Here is an 11,645-nt window from a genome sequence, read left to right as displayed (position 1 = left end):
CACACACACACACAGACTGGTAAACATATTACTCCCTCTGTATATCCCTCGGAAATATGTGGATGCTCTGGATTTTTTTGGCCTCCATTCCTCACATTGTTTGGCAGTTTGTTAAATATAATTTTTACGGTGCCGTCACTGGACTCATTAGAGGCTCAGACATGTACCTCCCCATGTTATTTTAGAGATTACCAATAGGTTGAAATGACATGTCTGCCTAACAACTGCTTTGGATGCCCCTCCTCTGGTCTCTCGATAGGATTGTTGTCATGGAATGATCCCCATGGTTTTCCCAGATGAGTTGGGAATAACAGAGCAATGTGTCTACTGTTAGGTTTGGATGCCGTTAAAGATAGGAAAGGACTCATTTTACAGAAGCCTGAGGGAAGTACTAAAGGTATTTCATATCAGGAGTATGTATGGCATAACGGCAATTAACTCAAGAAATACTGTTGTTAGGCTCAAGATTAAGGTTGAAGTAATCACGAAGAATAATGCAGTATTAGCATAGTCAGGGTTATAATCTTCCAGTCATCATTCACTGGGTTGGATACCAAAGTGTAGGATACCAAAGGCAGACAAAGGTAGATAGATCAAATGTCATTTAGTAGCAGTGGATGAAAGATACTGAGGTACAAGGACATGACATAAAGGGCTTTTATAGGCTCTGAGAGATCACGCAGGGTTGAGCCAGTGTGATCTGAAGTCTTTTAAATGTTGCGCTCCACGTTGAATGGAGTGCCAGGATTTTCTAGGACTTTCCCCTGAAGGGGTTTACCCATGACAGTCAATACCACTGTCCCACAGAAGTTTAGTTTGGTCTGTCCCTTTTGGTCTACTAAGGAAGATACGATGCCCCTATTACTGCATTACAGTACAAAAGCTGGATACTGTTATACAGAGGGTATTGCCTAGTGAGCGGCGCATTGTATCCTTCGAGTTTACCAACATCACCAATGTCTTCTGGGTGTTAACTTGGAACCAGTCTTTCTCCCTTGGGTTTCCCTTAGGAGTGTTTTCCCAAAAGGAATTTGCTCAGTACCAGAACGTTTGACAAAAGTGTTTACCAGTAGACCACATCCCATACTAGGGCACTGTACTTAAGCGGTTCTAAGGAGCAGGGCAGTTTTACAGGAAATGGGGAAACCTTTATCAGGATTCATTGCCTCACAGACAAGCATTCAGTCACGCTGTCACATGTGCGCCTGTTATGGTTTCCCTGGAAACCTGTCTCCCTGGGAAGCACGTGCCTGGAATGTGAGAGGGGAATAGCAATCTGACCTTTCTTGACAGAGGTATATGTCAGACATGGCGTAAATTTGGTGGGGCGCTGGGGGTGGAGTTCAGGAGACCCTACCCTGGCCTGTTGCTCTTTTCCAGGCTGATGAGTGAGAGGGGTCTGGAGTAGGGCTGTGCGATATGGCCAAAATATAATATCACTATACTTTTTCAATTTCTGCATTTCCTCCACTCATTTGAGGTCATTTCCACACTGCCACGTAGGGCTGCACGATATTGCAATTGCGATTTAGAGCAAAACACTTGGGTGAACTGTTGGAATCATGGAAATATAATGATTATTCTAATTCTATACTTAGAATATAATAGTGGGCACTTTGAATACAGTGCTGTTTGCCATGTCAATGAAGGAAAATGCCAGAAGTTATTGTGACAGGGTAGGAACCAAAGTGTTAATACGTGTTTCCTATTGGACCCTATATTCTTTATCTTAGCTACTTCATGTAGCTAACATAATGATGCTTCGCGTATTCCTTTTTGATTTAGACGATACTGTTGCACAAACAACATACTGATTTATATCTACACCATCACTGGGATTATCAGGCTGGATAGCTAGCTACGTTTGCTCTGACTCAGTACATTTATTAGCTAGCTAGCTAGCCAACTAACCAGCGATTAGCATTAGCGGCTAACACGATTTAGGCCCAACTGACTAAGAAAAGACAAACGAGTCGTTTTTTCAGATGTAAGAAGCACAAACTAATAGTGTAATTAAAGGCCGCTAGAACGTTAGTTGTTTAATATTAAGAAGCAAGGTGAAAACAGCATCGTTGTCATCAACATTGTTGCATGCGCTGCACTGACCCTGCAGACTGAACGCAAGTGTGTCATGGTTGAGGAGCAACAAATGTGCTCCGTAAGTGACAGGGGGCGGGGCTAGGTCTGTGTGGAAAGCGGCATTGAGAGGAAAGAGCTGCGAGAGAGGACTCAAGTAGCGGAGTAAACTATAAAACACGGTGTATAAAATGTAACATTCCAAACACCGTTATAGAAGGTAATGTAAAAACTCAAACCGGTTCGTGCATCAATACCGGTATATGTAAAATATAGTATACCACCCAACCCTAGAATGGAGCTTAAGAGGAAGCAGGCAAAGGGGTGCATTAAGGTGGATATTGGAAAAATCTCCGCAACCAAAACAAATGTGAAAGGGACAGCTGTGTGGGGGTGGAAGGTGGGTTTGGGAGCGAGGGTAACGAGCTGGGAAAGGGCACCGCTCAAATGAACTTCAGTTAATAGATGTCCGCAACCTGCCAAGAAATCCTGTGTTGCGCTGACTTTGAAAGCCAAGCGTTTTCTTTGAGAGCTAAAGTCCAGTGATGCCAATTCTCCATCATATGTCAAACGCTCCCACGACAAACGAAGAGAGAATTTCTGAAAGGCATGCTGGGTAATGTAGTTTTATCTATAATTTTCCACCTACTCTATGCTTTGGAATTTCCTTGAAGCTAATACAGTGTGATGCAGTTGTCAGGTTTTCCAGGGTCACATGGGGGATTAAATTACGAGCGGCTCATAAAACTCGACCTACTTTCCTGTCGTTAGAAAATGTCAGATTAAAGAGGTGGAGATTTGTAAAGAGTTAGGTAGTGTTCAGTAACCGCATCTGTCAACGCGATTAGTGTTTAAGGGCACGGTGTTAGGGTTCTTGGGGTCATAGCACTTTAGTACCTATTGCCTATCCACTATGAGCAAGTACACCTCGAGAGATGGAGAGACCATTCATGATAGTACACCATGCAAATCCTGGTAAACCCCTTCACCCTTTGACTTTTTCAAAATGTGGTTGTGTTACAAAGTGGGACTAAAAAGGATTTAATTCGATTTTTTTTTGTCAACGAGCTACACAAAATACTATGTCATGTCAAAGTGGAAGAGAAATACAAAATTTGTCACATGCGCCGAATACAACAGGTGTAGACCTTACAGTGAAATGCTTACTTATAAGCCCTTAAACAACAATGCAGTTTTAAGAGAAAAAAAAGTGTTAAGTAAAAAATAGATAAGTAAAAAATTATAATTAAAGAGCAGCAGTAAAATAACAGTAGCGAGGCTATATACATGGGGTACAGGTACAGAGTCTATGTGCAGGGGCACCGCTTAGTCGAGGTAATTGAGGTAATATGTACATGTAGGTAGTGTTAAAGTAACAATGCATGGATAATATACAGAGAGTTGCAGCAGCATAAACGAGGGGGGTGCAAATAGTCTGGGTAGCCATTTGACTAGCTGTTCAGGCGTCTTATGGCTTGGGAGTAGATGCTGTTAAGAAGCCTTTTGGACCTAGACTTGGCGCTCCGGCACCGCTTGCCGTGCGGTAGCAGAGAGAACAGTCTATGACTAGGGTGGCTGGAGTCTTTGACAATTTTTAGGGCCTTCCTCTGACACAGCCTGATATAGAGATCCTGGATGGCAGGAAGCTTGGCCCCGGTGATGTATTCGGCCTTACACACTACCCTCTGTAGTGCCTTGCAGTCGAAGGCCCGAGAAGTTGCCATACCAGGCAGTGATGCAACCAGTCAGGATGCTCTCGATGGGGCACCTGTCAAACTTTTTGAGGATCTAAGGACCCATGTCAAATAATTTCAGTCTCCTGAGGGGGAATAGGCTTTGTCGTGCCCTCTTCACGACTGTCTTGGTGTGTTTGGACCATGATAGTTTGTTGGTGATGTGGACACCAAGGAACTTGAAGCTCTCAACCTGCTCCACTACAGCCTCGTCGATGAGAATGGGGGCGTCCTCCTTCTCCTGTAGTCCACAATCATCTCCTTTGTCTTGATCACATTGAGGGAGAGGTTGTTATCCTAGCATCACATGGATCGGTCTCTGACCTCCTTCCTATAGGCTGTCTCATCGTTGTCGGTGATCAGGCCTACCACTGTTGTGTCATCTGCAAACTTAATGATGATGTTGGAGTTGTGCCTGGCCATACAGTCATGAGTGAACAGGGAGTACATTATTGGACTGAGCACGCACCCCTGAGGGGCCCCCGTGTTGAGGATCAGCGTGGCGGATATGTTGTTACCTACCCTTACCACCTGGAGGCGGCCCGTCAGGAAGTCCAGGATCCAGTTGCAGAGGGAGGTGTTTGGCCCCAGGGTCCTTAGCTTATTGATGAGCTTTGAGGGCACTATGGTTTTGAACACTGAGCTGTAGTCAATGAACAGCATTCTCACATAGGTGTTCCTTTTGTCCAGGTGGGAAAGGGCAGTGTGGAGTGCAATAGAGATTGCATCATCTGTGGATCTGTTGGGGCCTTTCAAAGAACTTCATGGCTACAGACGTGAGTGCTACGGGTCGGTAGTAATTTAGGTAGGTTACCTTAATGTTCTTGGACACAGAGACTATGGTGGTTTGCTTAAAACATGTTGGTATTACAGACTCAGACAGGAAGAGGTTGAAAAAGTCAGTGAAGACACTTGCCAGTTGGTCAGAGCATGCTCGCAGTACACATCCTGGTAATCCGTTTGTCCTTGCGGCCTTGTGAATGTTGACCTGTTTAAAGGTCTTACTCACATCGGCTGCGGAGTGTTACTTGCCTCGAAGCGAGCATAGAAGTAGTTTAGCTCGTCAGGTAGGCTCGTGTCACTGGGCAGCTCTCGGCTGTGCTTCCCTTTGTAGTCTGTAATGGTTTGCAAGCCCTGCCACATCCAACGAGCGTCAGAGCCAGTGTAGTACAACCCGATCTTAGTCCTGTATTGACTCATTGCCTGTTTGATGGTTCGTCGGAAGGCATAGCGGGATTTCTTATAAGCTTCCGGGTTAGAGTCCTTCTCCTTGAAAGCGGCAGCTCTAGCCTTTAACTCAGTGTGGATGCTGCCTGTAATCCATGGCTTCTGATTGGGGTATGTATGTACAGTCACTGTGGGGACGATATCATCAATGCACTTATTGATGAAGCCAATGACTGATGTGGTTTACTCCTCAATGCCATCGGAGTAATCCCGGAACATATTCCAGTCTGTGCTAGCAAAACAGTCCTGTAGCTTAGCATCTGCTTCCTCTGACCACTTTTTCATTGATCTAGTCACTGGTGCTTCCTGCTTTAATTTTTGCTTGTAAGCAGGAATCAGGAGGATAGAATTATGGTCAGATTTGCCAAATGGAGGGGGAAGGAGAGATTTGTATGCGTCTCTGTGTGTGGAGTATAGGTGGTCCAGAGTTCTTTTTCCTCTCGTTGCACTTTTAACATGCTGATAGAAATTTGGTAAAACGGATTTAAGTTTCCCTGCATTAAAGTCCCCGGCTACTAGGAGCGCCGCCTCTGGGTGAGCGTTGTATGCTGTAATGTTAAGATTTCCCTTAACTGGAACTAAGGGGCCTAGCCCGAACCATGGAAAACAGCCCCAGACCATTATTCCTCCTCCACCAAACCTTACACTTGACACTATGCATTGGGGCAGGTAGCGTTCTTCTGGCATCCACCAAACCAAGATTCGTCCCTCGGACTGCCAGATGGTGAAGCGTGATTTATCACTCAGGAGAATGCGTTTCCACTGCTCCAGAGTCCAATGGTGGCGAGCTTTACACCACTCCAGCTGATTCTTGGCATTGTTCATGGGGATCTTAAGCTTGTGTGCGACTGCTCAGCCATGGAAACCCATTTCATGAAGGTTCCAACGGACAGTTATTGTGCTGACGTTGCTTCCAGAGGCAGTTTGGAACTCGGTAGTGAGTGTTGGAACCGAGGACAGACAACTTTTACGCATTACACACTTCAGCACTCGGCGGTCCCGTTCTGTGAGCTTATGTGGCCTACCACTTCGCAGCTGAGCCGTTGTTGCTCCTAGACGTTTCCACTTCACAATAACAGCACTTACAGTTGACCGGGGCAGCTCTAGCAAGGCAGAAATGTAAAGATCTGACTTGTTGGAAAGGTGGCATCCTATGACGGTGCCACATTGAAAGTTACTCTGCCCTTCAGTTAAGCCACTCTACTGCCAATATTTCTCTATGGAGATTGCATGACTGTGTGACTGTGTGTGATAAATGTTATACACCTGTTAGCAATGGGTGTGGCTGAAATAGCTGAATCCACTAATTTTAAGGGGTGTCCACATACACCATATTTATACCAAAGTATCTTCATTACATAAGTATTCAACCCCCTGAGTCAATACATAATAGAATCACCTTTGGCAGCGATTACAGCTATGATTTTTTTGGGGGTATGTCACTAAGAGCTTTCCACAACTGGATTGTGCAACATTTGCTCATTATTCTTTTCAAAATTCTTCAAGCTGTTGATAATTGCTAGACAACCATTTCCAGGTCTTGCCATAGATTTTCATGTATGTGCATTCTGGAAGAATTCAGACCCCTTCCCTTTTTCCACATATGTTAAGTTACAGCCTCATTGTAAAATGTATTAAAACCATTTTATTCCTAATCAATCTTCACACAATACCCCATAATGACAAGGCAAAAACAATTTTTTATTTATTTTTGCAACAAAAACTAAACAGAAATACGTTATTTCAATAAGTATTCAGTCCTTTTGCTATGAGACTCGAAATTGAGCTCAGGTACATCCTGTTTCCATTGATCATCCTTGAGATGTTTCTACAACTTGATTGGAGTCCACCTGTGGTAAATTCAATTGATTGGACATGATTTGGAAAGGCACACACCTGCCTATATAAGGTCCCACTGTTGACAGTGCATGTCCGAGCAAAAACCAAGCCATGAGATCAAAGGAATTGTTGGTAGAGCGCCGAGACTAAACTATTTCTGCAGCAGTGTGTTCCCCAAGAAGTGGAAGACGTTTGGAACCACCAAGACTCTTCCAAGAGCTGAACGCCCGGCAAAACTGAGCAATCGGGGGAGAAGGGTCTTGGTCAAGGAGGTGACCTGGTCACTCGGAGTTCCTCTGTGGAGATGGGAGAACCTTCCAGAAGGACAACCAACTCTGCACCACACCACCAATCAGGCCTTTATGGTAAAGTGGCCAGACGGAAGCCACTCCTCAGCCCGCTTGGAGTTTGTCAAAAGGCACCTGAAGAACTCAGACCATGAGAAACAAGATTCTCTGGTCTGATGAAACCAAGTCAGGCCTATTTATCCTGAATGCCAAGCGTCACGTCTGGAGGAAACCTGGCACCATCTCTACGGTGAAGCACGGTGTTGGCAGCATCATCCCCTTGGGTTGTTTTTCAGTGGCTGGCACTAGAAGACAAGTCAGGATCAAGGGAAAGGTACAGTGAAATCCTTGATGCTAATGTGCTCAGGACCTCCGGCAGGGGCTATGGTTCACCTTCCAACAAGACAACAACCGTAAGCACACAGCCAAGACAATGCAGGAGTGGCTTCAGGGACAAGTTTCTGAATGTCCCTGAGTGGCCCTGCCAGAGCCCGGACTTGTGCATCTCCGGAGAGACCTGAAAATAGCTGTGCAGCAACGCTCCCCATCCAACCTGAAAGAGCTTGAGAGGATCTGCAGAGAAGAATGGGAGAAACTCCCCCAATACAGGTTTGTGAAGCTTGCAGCGTCATACCCAAGAAGATTTGAGGCTGTAATCGCTGCTAAAGGTGCTTCAACAAAGTACTGAGTAATTGGTCTGAAAACGTATGTAAATGTAATGTAACTTATGTAATTTCAATTTTTTTATCTTAATAAATTTGTAACAATTTCTAAACCTGTTTTTTGCTTAGTCATGATGGGGTATTGATGAGAAAAAAATAACAATTGAATCAATTTTAGAAAACGGCTTTAGTAACAATGTGTAAAAAGTCAAGGGGGTCTGAATACTTTCCGAATGCACTGTAGATTTAAGTCAAAACTGTTACTCGGCATCTCAGGAACATTCATTGTCTTCTTGGTAAGCAACTCCAGGGGTAGATCTGGCCTTGTGTTTTGGGTTATTGTCCTGCTGAAAGATAAATTCATCTCCCAGTGTCGGGTGGAAAGCAAACTAAAACAGGTTTTCCTCTAGGATTTTGCCTGTGCTTAGCTCCGTTTCCTTTTTATCCTTTAAAACTCCCCAGTCCTTAACGATTATCAGCATGCCCATAACATAATGCAGCCACCACTATGCTTGAAAATATGTAGTGGTACTCAGTTATTGTATTTGGCGCAAACATGACACACTATGCAGGACAAAAAATGAATTGCTTTGACACATTTTTTGCAGTATTACTTTACCTTGTTGCAAACAGGATGCATGTTTTGGAATATTTTTATTCTGTACAAGCTTTTCACTCTGTCAATTAGGTTATTGTGGAGTAACTATAATGTAGTTGATCCATCCTCAGTTTATTATGACAGCTTCAAATGAGTGGATTTGGCTATTTCAGCCACACCTGTTGCAGACAGGTGTATAAAATCGAGCACACAGCCATGTAATCTTCATAGACAAACACTGGCTTTACTGAAGAGCTCATCGACTTTCGACATGGCACCATCATAGGACGCCACCTTTCCAACAAGTCAGTTCGTAAAACTTTCTGCCCTGCTAGAGCTGCTGTTTTTCTGAAGTGGAAATGTCTAGGAGCAACAACGGCTCAGCCGGGAAGTGATAGGCCACACAAGTTCACAGAATGGGACTGCCGAGTGCTGAAGCACGTAACGCGTAAACATTGTCTGTCCTCAGTTGCAACACTCACTACCGAGTTCCAAACTGCCTCTGGAAGCAACGTCAGCACAAGAACTGTTCGTCGGGAGCTTCATGAAATGGGTTTCCATGGTCGAGTAGCCGCACAAAAGCCTAAGATCACCAGGTGCAATGCCAAGTGTTGGCTGTAGTGGTATAGAGCTCGCCCCCATTGGACTCTGGAGCATTGGAAACCCATTCTCTGGAGTGATGAATCACACTACAGTGATCAAATCTAATTGTATTGGTCACATACACATGGTTAGAAGATGTTAATGCAAGTGTAGTGAAATGCTTCTGGTTCTAGTTCTGACAGTGCAGTAATATGTCCTGGAGGGCAGGTAGTTTGCCCCCGGTGATGCTTTATGCAGACCGCACCACCCCCTGGAGCCTTGCGGTTGAGTGCGGTGCAGTTTCCGTACCAGGCGGTGATACAGCCCGACAGGATGCTCTTAATTGTGCATCTGTAAAAGTTTGTGGGTTTTAGGAGACAAGCCAAATTTATTCAACGTCCTGTGTGGGTGAACCATTTCTGTTTGTCCGTGATGTGTACGCAGAGGAACTTAACTTTCCACCTTCTCCACTACTGTCCCTTGATGTGGATTGGGGGTGCTCCCTCTGCTGTTTTCTGAAGTCCACGACCATCTCCTTTGTTGACGTTTAGTGAGAGGTTGTTTTCCTGACACCACACTCACCTCCTCCCTGTCTCGTCGTTGTTGGTAATCAAGCCCGCTACTGTTGTGTCGTCTGCAAACTTGATGATTGAGTTGGAGGCGTGCATGGCCGCGCAGTCGGGTGAACAGTGAGTACAGAAGGGGGCTGAGCACGCACCCTTGTGGGGCCCTAGTGTTGAGGATCAGCAAAGGGGAAATTTTGTTTCCTACCTTCACCACCTGGGGGCAGCCTGTCAAAGTCCAGGACCCAATTGCACAGGGCAGGGTTGGGACCCAAGGTCTCAAGCTTAATGATGAGTTTGGAGGTTACTATGGTGTTAAATGCTGAGCTTTAGTCAATGAACAGCATTCTTACATAGGTATTCCTCTTGTCCAGATGGGATAGGGCAGTGTGCAGTGTGATGGCGATTGCATCGTCTGTGACCTGTTGGGGCGGTATGCAAACTGAAGTGGGTCTAGAGTGGCAGGTAAGGTGGAGGTGATAGAAGATGACAGAAGTGAGTGCTACGGGGCGATAGTCATTTTGTTCAGTTATCTTTGCCTTTTTGGGTACAGGAACAATGGTGGCCATCTTGAAGCATGTGGGGACAGCAGACTGGGATAGGGAGCGATTGAATATGTCCGTAAACACACCAGCCAGCTGGTCTGCGCATGCTCTGAAGACGCGGCTAGGGATGCCGTCTGGGCCAGCAGCCTTGCGAGGGTTAACACATTTAAATGTCTTACTCACGTTGGCCACGGAGTAGGAAGGGTGGCACTGTATTATCCTCAAAGTGGGCAAAGAATGTGTTTTAGTTTACTGGAAGCAAGACGTCGGTGTCCGTGACGTGGCTGGTTTTTCTTTTGTAGTCCGTAATTGCCTAATTGGAATAACAATACTGTTTTTATTCCTAGTCATCTTTCCATGGTTGAATGCGGTGCTTCGCGCTTTCAGTTTTGCGCGAGTAGCGCCATCTATCCACGTTTTCTGGTTAGGGTAGGTTTTAATGGTCATAGTGGGTACAACATCTCCAATGCACTTTCTTATAAACTCACTCACCTAGTCAGCGTATATTTCAATGTTATTCTCTGAGGCTTCCCGGAACTTTTCCTAGTCGGCATGATCAAAACAATCTTGAAGCGTGGATTCCGATTGGTCAGACCAGTGTTGAATTGTTCTAGTCACAGGTACATCCTGTTTGAGCTTCTGCCTGTAGGACCGTAGGAGCAAAATGGAGTCGTAATCGGATTTGCCAAAGGGAGGGCAGGGGAGGGCCTTGTATGCATCGCAGAAGTTAGAGTAGCAGTGATTCAGTGTATTGCCGGCGCTCATGCTACAGTCAATGTGCTAAAAGAATTTAGGTAGCCTTGTTCTCAAATTAGCCTTGTTAAAATCCCAAGCTACAATAAATGCAGCCTCAGGATATATAGTTTCCAGTTTACATAGAGTGAAGTTCCTTGAGGGCCGTCGTGGTATCTGCTTGGGGGGGATATACTCGGCTTTGACTATAATCAAAGAGAATTCTCTTGGGAGATAATGTGCATTTTATTGTAAGGAATTCTAGGTCAGGTGAGCAAAAGGACTTGAGTGCCTGTATGTTGTTATGATTACACCATGAGTCGTTAATCATGAAGCATACACCCTCGCCCTTCTTCTTCCCAGCGAGATTTCTGTCGGTGCGACGCATGAAGAAACCCGGTGGCTGTACCGACTCTGACAACATATCCCGAGAGAGCCATGTTTCGGTGAAACAGAATGTTACAATCTCTGATGTCTCTCTGGAAGGCTACCCTTGCCCTAATTTCGTCCATCTTGTTGTCTAGAGACTGGACATTGGCGAGTAATATACTCAGAAGTGGTGAGTGGTGTGCACGCCTCCGAAGTCTGACCAGGAGGCCGCTCCATCTACCCCTTCTGCGGCGACGTTGTTTTGGGTCGGCCTCTGGGGTTAAATCCAATATCCTGGGTGGCTGTCTGAACAAAGGATCCATTTCGGGAAAGTTGTATTCCTGGTCGTAATGTAAGTTGACGTCACTCATATATCCAATAGTTCTTCCCGGCTGTATGTAATAACACTTAAGATTTTCTGGGCTAATAATG

General features: G+C 45.2%; 1 protein-coding gene across 3 annotated transcripts in view; it reads left to right on the top strand.

Moving 5' to 3' along the window:
• The window catches only part of retreg1 (reticulophagy regulator 1), a 67,508-nt gene that overhangs the window by 33,335 nt on the left and 22,528 nt on the right, over nt 1-11,645 (top strand). Inside the window, exon 1 of one of the 3 annotated variants that reach the window (XM_055867583.1) lies at nt 2,314-2,692. The exons of the other annotated variants lie outside the window; for them this stretch is intronic. Within the exon in view, the coding sequence (XP_055723558.1) occupies nt 2,622-2,692 (71 nt within the window). The 5' untranslated portion in view covers nt 2,314-2,621. Of the gene's footprint in view, nt 1-2,313; nt 2,693-11,645 lie in introns of those variants that run through there. 3 annotated transcript variants of the gene reach the window in all.

This window comes from Salvelinus fontinalis, chromosome 17 (genome assembly GCF_029448725.1).
Source record: "Salvelinus fontinalis isolate EN_2023a chromosome 17, ASM2944872v1, whole genome shotgun sequence".
Classification (NCBI taxonomy): domain Eukaryota; kingdom Metazoa; phylum Chordata; class Actinopteri; order Salmoniformes; family Salmonidae; genus Salvelinus; species Salvelinus fontinalis.
Note: the sequence above shows the minus strand (reverse complement) of the source record. Positions and strands in the feature narration are given on the sequence as shown.